Source organism: Dipodomys spectabilis, unplaced genomic scaffold (assembly GCF_019054845.1).
Source record: "Dipodomys spectabilis isolate Male_0828 unplaced genomic scaffold, ASM1905484v1 ptg000085l, whole genome shotgun sequence".
NCBI classification, from domain to species: domain Eukaryota; kingdom Metazoa; phylum Chordata; class Mammalia; order Rodentia; family Heteromyidae; genus Dipodomys; species Dipodomys spectabilis.
In genome coordinates, this window is record NW_024870762.1 from 5,302,693 (window position 1) to 5,320,481 (window position 17,789).

A 17,789-nucleotide genomic window follows, 5' to 3' on the forward strand; every position below is an offset into this window, starting at 1 on the left:
TCAGAGCTGCCGGTGTGCCCCTCTGGAGCGCTGCAGGCCCTGAGCCAGGCACCGGGTGCTGGTAGAGGGATGCGTCTGTCTGGGTCTGTCCCTGGCACTGTGCCAGGCCTGAGTCATGCTGCTGTGCCGCTCCCTCCCTTTTTCCTCCCCAGCCCTCCTCACCTCGGCACTGCACCACTGCCCGGAGGCCCGCCCTGGTGTCATCCTGTGCAGCCTGCTGCTTGTGGTCCTGGGTGGGCATGAATGGAGGGCCAGGGGCCACCTGTCTTGCCTGCCCCCTTGCTGGGGCTTCCCTCCCCCCCACATTGAGGTTCAGTTAATTATAACTCTGACCTAAGTGCCCTGTGATGCCAAGCCTCAGCCAGCCCTGACCAGGAGACCCAGCAACCAGGTAGGAGAGAAGCTGAGGGGAACCCATATCCTATGTATAAGGGGGTCCCTGGGAACATTGGGGACTCCTGGAATGAGGGAGGCCTGGGAGGAGGAGTCTTAGACAGGTAATATCCTTATTGGCCTGGTAAGGCCCTCAGGTAGTTAGGGCGTGTGTGTCCTTATTGGCCTGGTAAGGCCCTCAGGTGGGCAGGGTGACTCAGTGGGACAGTGCGGGGAACCAGGCTGGAATAAATGTATCTGAGACAAAGCCAGAGTCTGCCAAAACAGGTGCCTTGGGGACAAACAAAACAGGGCCTGCCCTGGAATCGGCCACTGATTCCTTCTCCCTTGAGAGCCTTCTGTCCCCCAGGTCCATGTCTCAGCCTTGCTCTCGGTGGAAGCGCCCCTGTCTTACCGGGGCCCTTCAGCCCTCAACCCTGCTTCTGCTGCAGCTGCTGCTGCCCCCTACATCTGCCTTCTTAACCAATGTCTGGAACCTCATGGCTGCCCCTGACTCCATCAGCCACCAGCACATGACTGAGGAGGCAGCACTTAATGTCACCCTACAGCTCTTCCTGGAGCATCCACTCCCTGACCGGCCACCCCTTCGTCTAGAAGACTTTCTGGTGAGCATTCCTAGCCACCCATCTTTGGACCCCCTCTTTCCCACTCCAGCCCAACTCCTAATAGCAACAATGCCCAGTAGTCCTGGTCCTGAAATCAGGAGTGCCTCCTCCTCAGAAAGATCCAGATGCGGGGCTGGGAAGGTGGCTCAGTGGTAGAGTGCTTGCCTTGCATGCATGAGGCCCTAGGTTCGATTCCTCAGCACCACATAAGCAGAAAAAAGCCGGAAGTGGTGCTGTGGCTCAAGTGGTAGAGCGCTAGCCTTGAGCTGAAGAGCTGAGGGACAGCGTCCAGGCCGAGTTCAGGCCCCATGACTGACAAAAAAAGAAAGGTCCAGATGCACCCCTCCCTTGTGGGGTACCCTTGAGTCCATCCATACTTGAGTATTAGTTGCTAAGGTGATGATGTGAGCAATGATGGAATCCCCTATCCCTCCACTTGTGTCAGGGCAAAACCATCATCACTGACCACCTCTTTGCTGCCTACTTTGGACCTGAGTATACTTCCCGGCAGTTCCGAGCGGCCTTACGTGAGGTGTCACGGGCCAATGCAGCCCAGGACTTCTTGCCAAATACCAAGAATGACCCTGACCTGCACTTTGATGCTGAACGGCTGGACCAGGGACGCACACGCATGACCGAGGCTCTGCAGGAAACGGTGGTGGCAGCCAGAGCCCATGACTACACTCTGGCCCGCCAGCGCCTGGGCGCTGCACTTCATGCATTACAGGTGAGAAGAATGGGAGTAATAGCAAGAGGGGTCTGTCCTAAACGTTATGATGCCTCCTTAATTCCCCCCAGAATGGACCTTTTTTTTAAAAATAATGTTTTATTGAGATTAAATGATTACATACATTTTACCAATTTCACAGTATTGTGAGATAGTGATACTTAAAGTCACAAACACATTTTAACCTTCACAAGGCAAATTGTCACTATCATGGTCTATAATGTTTGTGAATTCTATGACAGTACAACTCTTTCTTCCCCATCGGGTGATATGTGCATTTGCTTTCCTTTGCTTAGTGTCAGCTGTCCCCTCTTTCCCTCTCACTCCCTCCCTCCCATTGCTGCCCTTGAGTCGCTTAGTTTGTTTTCATCCATGTCCAGTGCAGCTGATGGGCCCCTCTGTTGTATATTTTCCCTGTTTCCCTCTGATTCTGTGTCCCCCTCCTCGCTTTCTTCAGATGTGTACATATATATGTATGTATACACCATGTATGTGGTCAAGAACATGGAGTCATTTAGAAATGATAGGACAAATTGAGTGGAGGTAAAATGGACCATTTCTGGTGTAAAGGAGCTGTAGTGAGCCCAGTGCCAGTGGCTCATGCCTGTAATCCTAGCTACTCAGGAGGCTGAGATCTGAGGATCACAGTTCAAAGCCAACCCGGGCAGGAAACGTTGTGAGACTCTTATTTCCAATAAACCACTAGAAAACTGGAAGTGGTGATGTGGCTCGCGTTTGCCTTGAGCTGAACAGCTGAGGGACAGCGCCCAAGCCCAGAGTTCAAGCCCCACAACCCACAAAAAAAAAAAAAAAAAAAAAAAGGAACTATAGTGTTTCTTATGGCTTTTTTTTTTTTTTTTGGGTCCGGTTGTGGGGCCTGAACTCTGGGCCTGGGCGCTGTCCCTCAGCTCTTCAGCTCAAGGCTAGCGCTCTACCACTTGAGCCACAGCGCCACTTCCAGCTTTTTTTCTTTTTGCTTATATGGTGCTGAGGAATCGAACCCAGGGCCTCAGGCTTGCAAGGCAAGCACTCTACCACTGAGCCACCTTCCCAGCCCTCTTATGGCTTTTTAAAGTAGTTTTGTAGACGTTGAGTCTTACAATGAAGCTGTACCTTAAACTTTCTTTTAGGTCATGGGGAATCTATGTGTGTTGGTTTTTTCTTTTTTTTTTTTTTTTTTGGTGGTTGTTATTTTACTGGTCCTGGGGCTTGAACTCAAAGCCTGGGCCCTGTCCTTTAGCTTTTTTGCTTAAGGCTAGCACCCTACCACTTGAGCTACAGCTCTACTTTTTGGTGTTTAATTGGAGTTGAGACTCTTATGGATATTCCTGCCCAGGCTGGCTATGAACCAAGATCCTCAGGTCTCAGCATCCTGAGTAGCTAGGATTATAGCTCTAAGCCACCAGCACCTGGCAAGCTATTTTTTCAGGTCTCATGGATCATCGCATGTGATAATTGTTGAGGTCAATCAGGAACTCTGCTGACATGACAGTCATTCTTTGGAAAAACATGTCCCATGTTTTTTGTTATTTGTTTTCCTAGTCCTTGGGCCTGAACTCTGGGCCTGGGCACTGTCTCCGACCTTCTTTTTGCTTAAGGCTAGAGCTCTACCACTTGAGCCACAGCTCCACTTCTGGCTTTTTCTATGGTTAATTGGAGATAAGAGTCTCACAGACTTTCCTGCCTGGCTGGCTTCGAACCACAATCCTCAGGTCTCAGACTCCTGAGTAGCTAGGATTGTGTGATCCACCAGTACGTGGCAATCTTGTGTTTTTCACATCTCATGGGTCATTGCGTGTGATAATTGTTGAGACCAGGAACACTGCTGACATGTCAGATGGTTCTTTGGAAAAACATGTCCCATGTTTTTTTTTTGTTTTTGTTCTTCATTTCCTGGGTCCTGGGAAATGTCTCTGAGTTTTTTTTTTTTAATTTTTTATATTGTTATTATAAAGGTGATGTACAGAGGGGCTATAGTTACATAAGTCAGGTAAAGAGTACATTTCTTTTTGGACAATGTCACTCTTTCCCTTGTTCTCTCCCAGTTTTTCCCTGACATCCCTACCTATAAGTTGTATAGTTTATTTTCAACATAGTGTCTAGTACCAGTGCTGCATTTGTTTATCTTTTGTCCTTCTATTTCTGTGCTTTCCTCTTACTCTCCCAAAGACAGAAAAATGAACAAACAAGACAAGAAGAAAAGAAAAGAAAAACAAAAAAGAAAAAAACCTCTTATTTCCATTTCCTGGAGCTCATTTTGATGAATGTTATTTTATATGATCAAGTGGCATATAAGAATTGCACTTGTGTGTTCCTTTCCTAAGAGTATCCTTTGGTCTTTCAGTTTGTGAATGCCTAGAGTCCTGCATACTTTATCATGTCCAAGTGTATTTTAGGTCTAGCTTCTGCATATGTGCATCATTTGTGTCTTTGAGCCTGGCTTACCCTGAGCTTTTTTTTTTTTCCGTCATGGGCTTGAACTCAGGGCCTGAGCACTATCACTGAGCTTTTTTACTCAAGGATAGCACTCTACCACTTTGAGCCACAGTGCCACTTCTGGTTTTCTGGTGGTTAATTGGAGATAAACGTCTCATGGACTTTCTTGCCCAGGCTGGCTTCTAACCACAATCCTCAGATCTCAGCCTCCTGAATAGCTAGGATTACAGGCGTGAGCCACCAGCACCTGGCTGTCCTATGCTTTTAAAGTCCCTCATCCAAGAATATCCCAACAGGAGACCACTGGAGCTGCAGAAGAGGGAGTGGGGAGAGAAAGGTGATAAGATGGGCGAGGTGGGGATTTGGCTCAATCACCTGCAGGACCCTGGAGAAGTGGGTACTGAGAGGCTTTTGATTTAGTCTCCAAGATAAAACATTTCCCAATTTCCCACATGGGTATATCTCTGTTCTGGCAATAGAGAGAGCTGTGGTAGCGACGTGGATTCAAGGTGTCTGACAGAAGCAGGGAGTGGAGAAGACTTTCTGGGTAGGAATTTAAAGGAGTGGCACGTTAGGACTGGTGATTAACTACATCAGACAAGTAAGTGCCTTATTTTTTTTTTCTTTCTTTCTTCTGGGACCAGGATTTCTACAGTCACACCAACTGGGTAGAGCTGGGGATACAGGAGCCACATCCTTACCTCCTTGGGCCAACGAAGACACTCTGGACTGTGGCACCAGGTATGACCATGAGCCCAGAGTAAGGAGAAATCCCAAGGAACCGTTTACCTCCTCCAGCCTACCTGAGGTGTCATTCCCTGAGGTTCCATGAGCTGTCCATTCATCTCTGTGAGGACTATGTGGTCCCTCAATCCAATTAGGCAGCCCCCTGGCCTCCCCAGCACAATGCAGGGAGTAACAGCCAAGATCAGGTCTCCAGCCCTCAGAGCCGGCTCACAACTGCTTCCCACAGTCCTCCTATCCTCCCGGTTAACTCAGGTCCCTGGAAGCTGCTTCTGTTTTCTTTTTCTTTTTTGGGGGGTCAGTCATGGGGCTTGAATTCGGGATGCTGTCCCTGAGCTCTTTAGCTCAAGGCTAGTGCTCTTCCACTTAAGCCACAGCACGATTTCCAGTTTTCTGGTGGTTAATTGGAGATAAGAGTCTCACAGAGCTGGACACCCAGGGGCTCATACCTGTAATCCTAGCTACTCAGGAGGCTGAGATCTGAGGATCACAGTTCAAAGCCAGCCTGAAGCAGGAACGTTTGTGAGACCTTTTTTTTTTTTTGGTCAGTTGTGGTACCTGGGCACTGTCGCTGAGTGGTTCAGCTCAAGGTAAGTGCTCTACCACTTGAGCCACAGTGCCACTTCTGGTTTTCTCGTGGTTTCCTGATTTCCTGCTTGGACTGATTTTGAACTCTAATCCTCAAATCTCAGCCTCCTGAGTAGGTAGGATTATAGGTGTGAGCCACTGTCTCCTGAGTGCTGGGATTACAGAAATGTGCCACTACACTTCTACACTTGTCTCTTCCTCGGTTTAATACCACCATCTTTTTTTTTTTGCGGGGGGGGGGGGGGGGGGTAGGGGAGAGGGGGGGAATTTCCGGCTGTGGGGCTTGAACTCTGGGCCTAGGCACTGTCCCTCAGCTCAAGGCTAGTGCTCTACCTCTTGAGCCACAACGCCACTTCCGGCTTTTTTCTTTTCTTTTTTTTAAAATTTTTATTTATTTATTTTTATTTTTTATTTTTTTTGCTGGTCGTGGACCTGAACTCTGGGCCTAGGCGCTGTCTCTCAGCTCTTCAGCTCAAGGCTAGCACTCTACCACTTGAGCCACAGCGCCACTTCTGGCTTTTTCTGTTTATGTGGTGCTGAGGAATCGAACCCAGGGCCTCATGCATGCAAGGCAAGCACTCTACCACTGAGCCACCTTCCCAGCCCCAGCTTTTTTCTTTTTGCTTATGTGGTGCTGAGGAATCAAACCCAGGGCCTCAGGCATGCAAGGCAAGCGCTCTACCACTGAGCCACCTTCTCAGGCCCCCCCCCCCCCTTTTTTTTTGTCGGTAGTGGGGCTTGAACTCTGGGCCTAGGCTCTGTCCCTGAGCTCTTCAGCTCAAGGCCAGCGCTCTACCACTTGAGCCACAGGGCCACTTCCGGTTTTCTGAGTGTTTTATTGGAGGTAAGAGTCTCACGAACTTTCCTGCCCGTGCTGGCTTTAAACTGCGGATCCTCAGATCTCAGCCTCCTTAGTAGCTAGGATTACAGGCGTGAGCCACTGGAGCCCGGCTTATTACCACAATCTTAAACACCCATTCCTGCTGCCAGCCCAATAACCAGTGAGGCAGATCAGGGTTCCTGTGGACTTCCTCCTTGTTCCAGCTCATAGTAAAATCTGAAGAAATCGGTAATTGGTGGACAAAAATAAAAGTCTAGAGATGGCCAAGTATTTTTTTTTTCTTTGTTCATTTATTTTTTGTCAGTTGTGGGGCTTGACCTCGGCCTGGGCGCTGTCCCTGAGCCTCTTTGTGCTCAAGGCTAGCACTCCATCACTTGAGCCACAGTGCCACTTCTGGTTTTCTAGTGGTTAATTGGAGATAAGAGTCTCACAGACTTTCCTGCCTAGGCTAGCTTCAAACAGCAATCTTCAGATCTCAGCCTCTTGACTCACTAGGATTACAGGAGTGAGCCACCAGTGCCCGGTTCAACCAAGGTTTTGATTCCAGCTCTGCCCTTTCTTTCCAGCCCGTGCTATTACCTGTTCTGATTGTTCAGAGCTGAGCTGCCCTAACAATTTGCTGACCGTCACACTTCTTACGTCTGGCTACTTTGGAACGCATCCCCCTAAACCTCCAGGTACCTGTCAGGAAGTCTCCCTGGAACAAGAGGAGACTCACTTTCTTTCATTACTTATACAGTATCTCAGTCCTTGAGCCTTTGTCCCATTTACCATATTATCACCAGAACGAGAGGCTATTGGCAGTGGGGTGGGTGGACGAGAAGGCCCAGAGAGGAGGCCGTGTTCGGTGATCTCCATTGGTCTACATCTCTTTCCTCAACCCAGGGAAATGTAGCCACGGGGGCAGATTGGATGAGAGCCGCACCCAGCCACCCCGCGGAGGCATCAACAAGGACAGCACCTCGCCCAGCTTCTCCCCACACCACATGTTCCACCCACAGGCTGCAAACCTGGCCCTGTTGTCCACCATCCAAGCTTTCAATCTCCTCCGAAGCCGCCTGGGAGACAACGGTTTCTCCAGGTGACTGGCCTCTTTGAGATGAGTTGATGTTCCTGGTGGAAATGAGAAACTGGGCAGGGATCCAATGTGTCTTCTTCGCTGTGTGTCTGGCCTGCTTCCTAGGCTTCTGGACATCACCCCAGCCTCCAGTCTGAGCTTTGTCCTGGACACCACAGGCAGCATGGGGGAGGAGATCAACGCTGCCAAAATCCAGACTCGCCACATTGTGGAGCAGCGACGCGGCAGCCCCATGGAGCCCAACCACTACGTCCTGGTGCCTTTCCATGATCCAGGTACCTGGGATCTGGCCAGGACAAAGAGGGAAGGAAAGTCCAGGGCAAGGGGTAAAGGCCTCAGGGGAAGAAGTGGTCTCATAGCTCTACTTCCTCAAGAAAATGGTGAGTGAGCCTCACTGGGCACTGGTGGCTCACATCTGTAACCCTAGCTACTCTGGAGGCTGAGATTTGAGGATGATGGTTCAAAGCCAGCCTGGACAGGAAAGTCTGGAAACTCTTATCTCCAATAAACCACCAGAAAACCAGAAGTGTTACTGAAGCTCAAGTGGTAGAGCACTAGCCTTGAGCACAAAAGCTCTGGGACAGAGCCCAGGCCCAGAGTTCAAGCCCAGGACAGAAATAAAAAACAAACAAAAAACAAGAAGCCTCTAGTACTGTTTGTAAAATGGCAGCACTTTCTAAAAGTCTAATGCATGACTGACTCTTGCTCAGGTGCATGGCCTCTGCTTTCTTAGATTTCTATACTAATCAACCATCTTTTCCTCTCTTTTCTTTCTTCTCTCCTCTCTCCTATCTTTTCTTCATGTTGGAATTGGTGCTTGAACTCTGGGCTTCACACTCCCACTTGTTTTTTTCTGCTTAAGGATGGTGGGTCCTCCACTTGATCTATACCTCCACTTCCCACTTTTTGCTGATTAATTGGAAAAAAAGAGTCTCATTGACTTTTTTTCCCCTCAGGCTGGCTTCATTCAAATCTTGATCCTCAAATCTCAACCTTCTTAGTAGGTGGGATTACAGGAGTAAGCCACCAGTGTCTAGCTTTAATAGACTACTTTCACTCTTCATTTCATGTAGGCAGAGATCAGAATGAAGGTTAAGGTTAGTGGCTCTGTTTCTCAGGGAAATGTGTGAGGTAGCGACTTGTATTCTTTCCTAGTGATGTAATGTATGGGCCTACCAGTCTTATTATGTGTCCTTGGGTTTGCCATTTCACTTTTCTTTGACTTAATCTCATCATCCAATAAATGAGTCAGTCCTTGCTTTTATCTGCCTCATTCCCATGATTGAAATGGTAATCAAATAAAATGCCTCCTGGAATAAGAATCCCTAAAGGAAAGGAAAGTTTGAGTTAATCTTGTCTTCTAGATCCTATAGACCTGGATATATAGGCTCTTGCCTATAATACTAGTACTTGGGAGAATGAGATGGGAGGATCTCCAGTTTCAGGCCAGTTTATGCTATATAGTGAGGCCCAGTTTTGTTTTGTTTTTGAAGTCTGATAATGACATAGATAACATTTTAGCGTGGTGTTCTGCCACGCCGACTCCAGTGGAGTCTGCTTAGCATGGGAAACCATCTATCAGACCTAAGAAAGGGGCTTCAGAGACCTATCTCTGAGTTTTGGGACTTCACCGAAGTCTACCTCAGAGTATGGGGCTTTACAGAAACCTATCTGCAAGTTTTGGGACTTCACCGAAGTCTACCTCGGAGAATAGGGCTTCTAAGAGGCCTACTCCTGGAAAGGCTGGCAAAACCCATGGGAAAGATGTGTTTCTGCCTTTCTTTTCTTCATTGTATAAGAGTGCCTATTAATCTTTTACTGTTTCTACTGCTCTTTGTACTTACTCATTGTCAACGTTCCCTTATTCAAAGCTCTTTTTTTTCTTAAGAGTGTTGACGACTCCAATATCTGATGAGTGTCTTAAAAATATGACTAACTCACCAGAGTTAAGTGCTACCCTGGAAACCCCTCTTATGGAGGTTAGTAGACAAGTTATAAGTAAATATAAAAGTATTGGGGGTTTCACGAAGTCATTTCAGCAGAAGGAATTGTTTGTAAGAGATTTGCAAGAAGCTGTAGGCTCAGCTAGAACAGAAAGAATGTATGGCAATTGCTGAGATAACTACTTAGGAGAAAGAACTTCCTGTTACTCTTTTTCATTTACTAAGAGACTTGCTAGATCTAGGCCTCCGTGACCTTACTATTAAAGAAGGAACAGGAAAGATCTTATGGGACAATTAAGGCCTCTATAGAAATAAGGTAATGGTTAGATGGTGACAAACATCGAACGAAACCCATTATATTTCTTAGAGATAAGCCGGAAACAAGTGCCTATCAGGCGACCAGCTGGTGACCACCCTAGAATGAAGCCCTGCAGCAAGATTATGTAACCTTTTGCCCTTTCTTATGGAGACTTTTGCTATAAAAGTTTGTTATCCTCTGCATTAAATCGCACTCAGCACTCAGCATCCACTCCTAATGTGTGTGAGTTGTCTGTTTGCCATCTCCCCATCCTATTCCAGGTTCCTCCCTTAGGTATCCTCCGTTGTCCCGACAGAACCCGGTCCGCGGCAGTGTTCATTATTCTACTTGTTTTGTCCAAGCACTGTTACTTTCTCTGGCTCTTTTTTAATTAGGAAACTGAGGGCCTAGTTGTTTTCTGTTGTTGTTGTTTTCTTTTGTTTTTCTGCTAGTCCTGGAGCTTGAACTCAAGACCTGGGCACTGTCCCTGAGCTTTTCTTCTCAAGGCTAATGCTCTACCACATTGAGTCATAGCACACACTTCCAGTTTTCTGGTGGTTATTTGGAGATAAGAGTCTCGGGGACTTTCTTGCCCAGCCTGGAATTGTGATCCTCAGATCTCAAACCTCCTGAGTAGCTAGGATTACAGGCGTGAGCCACCAGTGTCTGGCCCTAGTAGTTTTTTATACAAGCACATATACTGAATAAAAATAATTCCTCAGGATCACAGGAAGTGCCACCATTTTTTAGGGGAATGGAGGTTCACTTTCTCACCAGGGGCATCAGCCATGCCTGAGGTATAAAAGGAGAAACATAATTATAAAAATAAAGAGACTTTTTTTTCCAGAAGTTGAGTTGTGCTAAACATAGACTCTTATTTCAATATTTGTCCACCTTGGGACTGGGGTAGGAACATGGGATACATTGTCCTCATTCATTTCAACCCTCTTTCCCTTTGCCCAGGGTTTGGACCTGTCTTTACAACCAGTGATCCTGATAGCTTTTGGCAGCAACTCAATGAGATCCACGCCTTGGGGGGTGGAGATGAGCCTGAGATGTGCCTGTCTGCCTTGGAGGTTTGACCCCCTTCTATTCCTCTTCTCTCTATCATGCCTTTTCCAGGTTTTGCCACCAGGGGGAGTTAGACCTAGACACCCTTCCCCTCTTCCACTTCACATCCACTCCTTCACATCTTAGTTCTGCTAGCATCACACCAGGATTTCAGGGCCATATTCTTTTCTAATCTGCCCTCTCTGGTTCTATCCACTCCTCTGCCTCCACCATTTTTAAACATCACTCATTTTCTTTTCTTCCAGCTAGCCCTGCTGCACACACCTCCACTCTCAGACATCTTTGTCTTTACTGATGCCTCCCCAAAGGATGCTTTTCTCACCAACCGGGTGGAATCCCTGGCTCAGGAGCGGCGCTGCAGGGTAAGCAACAGCCGGTGGGAGACCCAGTATTAGCTTCCTCAAGATAGGAAACACTGCAGTCTTATTAATGTCACACCACACCATGATGGTCAAACCAGATAGAACTTTAACAATAGTCAAGAATGGAAGTCTCTGGGCTGGGAAGTTGGCTCAGTGGTAGAGTGCTTGCCTTGCATGCATGAGGACCTGGGTTCGATTCCTCAGCATCACATAAAAAAAGCTGGAAGTGGTGCTGCGGCTCAAGTGGTAGAGCACTAACCTTAAGCTGAAGAGCTGAGGGACGGTGCCCAGGCCCAGAGTTCAAGCCCACGACCAACCAAAACAAAACAAAAAAAAAAGAATGGAAGTTTTAACCTGAATGATGCTGAATGTATTTGTTTGTTTCTTTTTTGTTGTTGTTGGTCATTGGGCTTGAACTCAGGGCCTGTGCTCTTTTGTTCAAGGCTAGCACTCTCCTGCTTTTCTGGTTTTGTAGTAGTTAATTGCAAGTGAGAGTCACAGACTTTCCTACCCAGGCTCACTTTGAACTGTAATCCTTAGTGGCTAGGTCACAGGTGTAAGCCATCAGCGCTTGGCTTGTTTTTTTGTTTATTGTTGCTTTCGTTTTGTTGTTGTTGTTGTGCCAGTACTGGGGCTTGAACTCAGGTCTTCTTACTCTTTTTTTTTTTTTTTGGCGGGGGGGGGGGGGGTCCGGTCATGGGGCCTGAACTCTGGGCCTGGACGCTGTCCCCTCAGCTCTTCAGCTCAAGGCTAGCACTCTACCACTTGAGCCACAGCGTCACTTCCGGCTTTTTTCTTTTTGCTTATGTGGTGCTGAGGAATCGAACCCAGGGCCTCAGGCATGCAAGGCAAGCGCTCTACCACTGAGCCACCTTCCCAGCCCCTTCACTTCCAGCTTTTTGCCCATTATTTGGAGATAAGATTTTCACAGAGTTGGGCTGAGTTCAAACTGAGATCCTTAGGTCTTGGCTTTCTAGAAGCTAGCATTACAGGTCTGGTCTGAATCCATATTTGAATCTACCCAATAAACTCTTCAAAGAACAAGGAAAGAGCCAGGTGCTGGTGGCTCACACCTGTAATCGTTGCTACTCAGGAGGTTCAGATCTGAGGATCATGGTTAAAAGCCAACCCCAGGCAGGAAAGTCCGTGAGACTCTTATCTCCAATAAACTACTCAGATGCAGCTGGAAGTAGCACTGTGGCTTTATGGTAGAGTGTTATTAACCTTGAGGACAGAAAGGCTAAAGGACAGAGCCCAGGCTCTTAGTTCAAGCCCCAGGTCTAGCAGAAAAAAAAAAGGAAAGTCGTCGTCAGCACTCTTCTGTTAAGTAATAACAGTTACAAGGAGGAAATCAGCTCCTAACTGAGGGCCAGGGGTTTGTCCCTGAGAGACCTGCCATAGCAGCCAGAGATAGACAGACCCTATCACTAATCACAGAAAGCTTGAGCAGAAGGGGTCCTCACTTATGCTTGTATATTGGATGCCACTGTTGGCCTCAGGTGACATTCTTGGTGACTGAAGACCCATCAAGAGTTCAGGGGCGAGCTCGTCGGGAGGTCTTATCTCCCCTGCGCTTTGAGCCATACGAAGCAGTGGCACGGGCATCAGGAGGAGAGGTGATTTTCACCAAAGACCAGCACATCCAGGACGTGGCAACCATTATTGGCGAGAGCACAGCTACTCTGGTAAGTGAAGGCCAGAGGCTGGGGCCCTCATCTCTGAGGGATGCTGGATGTGTCTTAAAGGAGAAAGGGTGGCTCTGTGGCCCGTTGGACAGAAGAATGGGAAAGGAAGTTTCTCGTTCTTTCTCTGAGACTCATGGCTATCCACCTGCCAAAATGCTCTTTCAACTCAATCAACTTTTCTTCCACTTTGGGTCCCCTATCCCCTCAGGAATAAGACAGGAAGTCTCACCCCTCTTCTTCTAAACTTGCTTTCTCCTCCGCTCTGTGGTCCTGCCTGTCCCTCAAGGTGACTGTTCCCCTGGAGCCTCCTGTCGTGGTACCTGGGAGGACGCTTGTGTTCCACGTGGACGGGCTGCTTCACAAGCTCACAGTGCGGATGCACGGGGAAATTAGCAGCTTCTGGATTAAGAGCCCTTCAGGTACGTCTGTGTGTGTGTGAGGCAGGGCATAGAAGAAAAAATGGCGATTGGAGAATGGAAAACAAGAGGTGGGATGTGCTAAGGGAAATGAATTGCTTCACATGACAATGCCTGGTCCCCATCTCCAGGGGTCTCTCAAAGCCAGGAGGAAGGCATAGGCCCTCTGGGTCACACTCACCGCTTTGGGCAGTTCTGGATGGTGACCATGACCGACCCCCCACAGACAGGGACTTGGGAGATCAAGATGGCAGCTAAGGGCACTCCCCGGGTGAGGGTGCAAGGTAAGGAGGAAGATGTTCCTGGGAAGGGAAAGGGGACAGTTAGGCCTCACAGAGCATTTTTGGCCCACATCTTCCAAGGAAGGTCTCTGACTGCCTCGGCCCTCCTTAGCCCAGACTTCCCTGGACTTCCTCTTCTATTTTGGGATCCCCGTGGATGACGGACCTCATCCTGGCTTCTACCCCCTGACTCAGCCAGTTGCAGGTACCTCTTCCCTGACCACCCTCCCCTAGCTCTTTCTATGTATGCCTGTTACATGTGCGCACATATCTATAAGTGTATGTACATCCATATATGTATTTGCATGCATCTTTTTTAGTAAAGAGCACTGGAGTGTCCAGCTTGATGGATTTCATATAATACTTCCACATAACCATCACCCACTTCAAGATGTAGCCATTCATTCTCTTCTCCCTGTGTCTCAGGATCTCCCCCTCTTCCTGTCCACTTTCTCAGGTCTCCGGACCCAGCTGCTGGTGGAAGTGACAGGGCTGGACCCCAGAAGTAACCTTAGTGATGCACACTTCTCCCACGCTGTTCTCCGAAGGGTCCCAGAGGGCACTGAGCTGGGCCGGGTGTCCTTGGAGCCTGTTGGACCCCCGGAGCAAGGCCTCCTCACAGCCTCGTTGCCACCCACTCTACTGCCCACCTCGCACCCCTTTTCCCTTGAACTTATTGGCCAGAATGGAGAGGGACAGAGCCTGCACAGGGCTGCACCCCAGCCTTGTACTGTGGCCCCAGTGCTTCTGGAGGTGAGGCACAAGGGGAAGGAAGGGGCAGGCTGGAGAGCTCCGGGATAACCCCTCTCCCGACCGCCACTTTCCCACAGCTGAACGGCCCTCCAGACTTCTTGGTCCCAGGCAGCAAGGCCCCGCTGAGTCTCCACGTCTCCAGCTTCTCCAGCCCTCAGGATCTTGATCTTCAGATATCTGTCAACCCCAGTTTTGCCATCACCTCCAACCTGACCAGGTGAGTGCTCTGATTCTTCTTGCTGGTTCTGACCCCTACCATGTGTTGGAGGGCGCAGGGCTTGGGCCCAGGCCCTTATCCTAAGTCCTGCCTTTGTCCCCTTCCCATTGACCCTCAAAGGGAAGAGTCCATTGACCCTCTCAGGCCCCTTCGCTTGGCTTTGCCCCTTGGCTCTGGGTTCTAAGAGTTGGAATTCACTCTCCAGGACTCACCTGGGACTGAATGAGTCAGCCTCAGGGCGCCTGTGGCTGGAGGTCCCAGACTCAGCAGCCCCGAATTCCGTGGTGATGGTGACGGTGACTGCGATGAGTGCGGCAGGCCCAGGAGCCAGCCCAGTGCCCCCGACCCATGCCTTCCTCCGGCTCCTGGTACTAGATCCAGCAGAGCAGGTGAGGTACCCCACTTTTGGCCTCATGAGAGTCTAGGCAAATAGAGGGCTACTTCAGGACAGCTCTAGCACACCTTGACCTGCTCCCTCTGTCCCCCAGGATCAGCTTGCTGCCGCTGCCTCGGAATCCAGTCCTGTCCTTCCTTCGGCTAAGCCTCTGCCTCATCCCTCCACCTTGGTGACTCAGGGAAGGGCTGGGAGAGGAATGGGCAGTTCTCAGTGGGATATAGTTGCAGAGGTGCTGTTTCTGCTATGCTTGGCCTCCTGGTAACACAACCCTTAGAGGGAGTGCGTGTCCAGTACTGTGTTCAAGTTGTCCCATGGGTGAGAGGGTCACATAAGCTTCAGGGTTCTCTCTTCTAGCGGGGATCAGGGTTTTCCTTCTGGCAGACTTGTCTCTGTTCTTTCTTAAGACCTGGGACATAGATCTGGGATAGAGTGCAATGGATTTCCCATAGTGCACCTTCCCTAACTAACCTTTATGAAGACCAAATCAAAAACTTTTCTTTTTTTTTTTTTTTTTTTTTGAGAAAATGCCTTTTCTCCTGAATACCTTTTTCCACTAAGGCGTCATGCTCTTCCAGACTCAGGTAAAGGAAGACACATGGGGAGCAGTCTAGGGCTAGAAGGGGGAGCAAGGCACTAGGAAGTGTTCTTTACAGGCTGGGTGGGGGGGGATTACAAAAGGATGGCCTCAGTGAACATGTCTTCTCCATGGAAGGATTCTGGATAAATTCTTCTTCCTGCACATGTTTTTGCATGTAGAATAGGTAAAAATCAAGGCATCAAGAAGAAAAAATGAGGGGCTGGAAGGTGGCTCACTGGTAGAGTGCTTGCCTTGCATGCATGAGGACCTGGGTTTGATTCCTCAGCACCACATAAGCAGAAAAAGCCAGAAGTGGCACTGTGGCTCAAGTGGTAGAGCACTAGCCTTGAGCTGAAGAGCTGAGGGACAGCGCCCAGGCCCAGAGTTCAGGCCCCACGACTGACAAAAAAAAAAGAAAAGGAAAGAAAGAAAGAGAAAAAGTGGGAGTTTTTAGGAGCAGAGGATAGATATACTTTATACCAAGATGTCTAGATTTAAAATTGAATTTAATTGTAACACATCCCGGAGCCATCAAGCTGTGGAGTAAGACAAGAACAAGAAGAGAAGGTCCTGATGCCGCCTTCTTCCGAGGGGCAGGAGTGGAGGAGGTTCACACGAGGGTAGGGCCCCTCCACCCCTGGGAGCCGCCTGGCCCAGCTATCTCCCCCTTGGGCTGGATGACTCCTTTCTGCTTCCTTGACAACGCCTGGAGAAGAGGAGAGAAACAGACTGCACATCGTGTATCCCATGCCCCGTGGGCCAGGGCTCCCACCACCCCAGTTTACCTGTTGCTGCCACAAATTCTGCTGCTTTGACTTTTCCTTCTGGTACTGGGTAGCCTGGGAGCTAGCCTTGTTTAATGGATTTGGAGAGATCTGAGGGAGATTTGCGGTTTTCTGTTAAACCAGTGCTGATCCCCACTCCTTTCTCTTGTCCCATCAACTCCCCAAAGCCTAAACTCAAAACAATAAACTCACCTTCCGAATCAGATTCTGCAAACACATGTTCATTTTTTGAATCTGGGTTAACTGAGGGCCACCAGAATCTGAGTGCAAATCTGTTAGAAAATTCTAAAGGAGGTGTTGGATGCTGACAACATGGTGAAAACTTGAAGTCCATCTGCCATTCATCTGTCACCACCCCACATCAAAGCTAGATGCCCGTGGCTCATACCTGTAATTCTACCTACTTAAGAGGCTAAGATCTGAGGATTGCAGTTCAAAGCCAGCCTGAGTAGAAAAGTCTTTCAAACTCTTATCTCCAATTAACCAGCAAAAAGCTAGAAGTGGGGGTGTTCCTCAAGTGGTAGAGGGCTGGCCTGGAATGGAAAAATCTTAAGGGACAGAGCCCAGGACCAGCTCTAGTACAAGCACAACACTGTAACCCCCCAAATAATACAATGCCCCCCTACTCTTGTTCCTCATGGATCTTCCTGGACTATCCCTGCCCTATTGGAATACCCCAGGCCACTCCCCCACCCTCCCTCTGAATGGAATGCAAACTGGCCTCTTCCAACAATGAACTCCAACCTAACACTTGGGGCCATCCTGTCATTCCAATGATGCTTCCATCTCCTGATCCCTACCCGTTAACTCTCTGCTTTCCAGAATGGTCTCAGACTATGTCCATTTACTGCCTCTCCCTTTCTACCCCATCCACACAGAGGAGGAGCTCCGTACCTCCCCCAGGGCCCCCAGATGCAGCTGCTGACGCTGTGCTTCCCTTAGGTGGTCTTCGAACCAGGCATGGCTTTGCTCCAGTAGCTCCAGCCCCTGCCACAGGGCGTCCTGTTTTCTCTCCAGGGCCTGCATCCTCTCCAACTAAGTGAGACAAGAAGTAGAGGCTGACACACCCTGCAGAACGCAGGGCCAGGGCCTTCTCTCAGGAGTTAACTGTGTGGTCTCTAACTTAGAGCCCAGACTGGCCACTGAGGACCTGAAGGGCAAGAGGAAGAACAAGGAAGACTCAATGTTGAATGGAAATGTAGAGGACAGGAGAGGGGCTTCCCAAGTCCTCTTGTTGGCCTAAAACTTACCCAAAGGAAGAAGCTCTGGGCTCCTGAGTCTTGGCGGCTTGTTTCCAGTGGCAGCAGCAGAACCGAGTAGGGAACCTGCACCAGGGGCGGCCCACCAGGACCCTGGCTCCCCATGGCTCTGGGGTGGGAAAGGCAGAGCCTCGTACTGGCTCAGCCAGGGCCACTCCCGCCCCTTCCACCCCAGCCTTGCACCCACTCTGCCTTGTCTTTCAATCTTTCTGCTCTGTTACACAGAAAGTCTGAGCTGGGATGTTTCTGTTTGTGCCCTCTGTTTCCCCCCCCCCCCTTTGATCTTTTTTGTTGTTGTTTTGTTCTTTGTTGCTGTTTTTGGGGGATAATTAT

The 17,789-nt window shown here is 49.1% G+C and overlaps 2 protein-coding genes across 3 annotated transcripts; one reads left to right on the forward strand and one right to left on the reverse strand.

Moving 5' to 3' along the window:
• The first annotated feature begins 115 nt into the window (after window positions 1–115).
• On the forward strand, window positions 116–15,668 carry Vwa7 (von Willebrand factor A domain containing 7). The gene is made up of 18 exons (XM_042683902.1): window positions 116–233; window positions 339–391; window positions 801–998; window positions 1,444–1,725; window positions 4,806–4,902; window positions 6,901–7,011; window positions 7,220–7,415; window positions 7,518–7,687; window positions 10,617–10,729; window positions 10,970–11,086; window positions 12,586–12,771; window positions 13,058–13,190; window positions 13,319–13,471; window positions 13,581–13,673; window positions 13,926–14,221; window positions 14,299–14,438; window positions 14,644–14,827; window positions 14,927–15,668. Exons 1-18 carry the CDS (start codon window positions 116–118, stop codon window positions 15,095–15,097), a joined length of 2,811 nt encoding a protein of 936 aa, XP_042539836.1. The 3' UTR covers window positions 15,098–15,668.
• A 233-nt stretch (window positions 15,669–15,901) lies between these two features.
• Sapcd1 (suppressor APC domain containing 1) lies at window positions 15,902–17,631 on the reverse strand. Of its 2 annotated transcripts, XM_042684268.1 has the most exons (5): window positions 17,448–17,631; window positions 17,092–17,232; window positions 16,390–16,482; window positions 16,198–16,287; window positions 15,902–16,118 (listed from the first exon to the last, which is right to left on the reverse strand). In XM_042684268.1, exons 1-5 carry the CDS (start codon window positions 17,559–17,561, stop codon window positions 16,023–16,025), a joined length of 534 nt encoding a protein of 177 aa, XP_042540202.1. In that variant the 5' UTR covers window positions 17,562–17,631; the 3' UTR covers window positions 15,902–16,022. The 2 variants fall into 2 exon arrangements, with proteins under 2 accessions (XP_042540202.1, XP_042540201.1); XM_042684267.1 differs by having other exon boundaries at window positions 15,902–16,287.
• Between the last annotated feature and the right edge of the window lie 158 nt (window positions 17,632–17,789).

Bases quoted from the DNA above. Each gene is read 5' to 3' on its own strand.
- Sapcd1 (XM_042684267.1), bottom strand. From the start codon at position 17,561: ATGGGGAGCCAGGGTCCTGGTGGGCCGCCCCTGGTGCAGGTTCCCTAC. The intron at 17,233-17,447 runs GTAAGTTTTAGG...TGTCTCACTTAG, and splicing joins CCCAGAGCTTCTTCCTTTGG to TTGGAGAGGATGCAGGCCCT. The intron at 16,288-16,389 runs GTGAGTTTATTG...AATCTCCCTCAG, and splicing joins TGCAGAATCTGATTCGGAAG to ATCTCTCCAAATCCATTAAA.
- Vwa7 (XM_042683902.1), top strand. From the start codon at position 116: ATGCTGCTGTGCCGCTCCCTCCCTTTTTCCTCCCCAGCCCTCCTCACC. The intron at 12,772-13,057 runs GTAAGTGAAGGC...CTGTCCCTCAAG, and splicing joins GCGAGAGCACAGCTACTCTG to GTGACTGTTCCCCTGGAGCC. The intron at 14,439-14,643 runs GTGAGTGCTCTG...TTCACTCTCCAG, and splicing joins ATCACCTCCAACCTGACCAG to GACTCACCTGGGACTGAATG.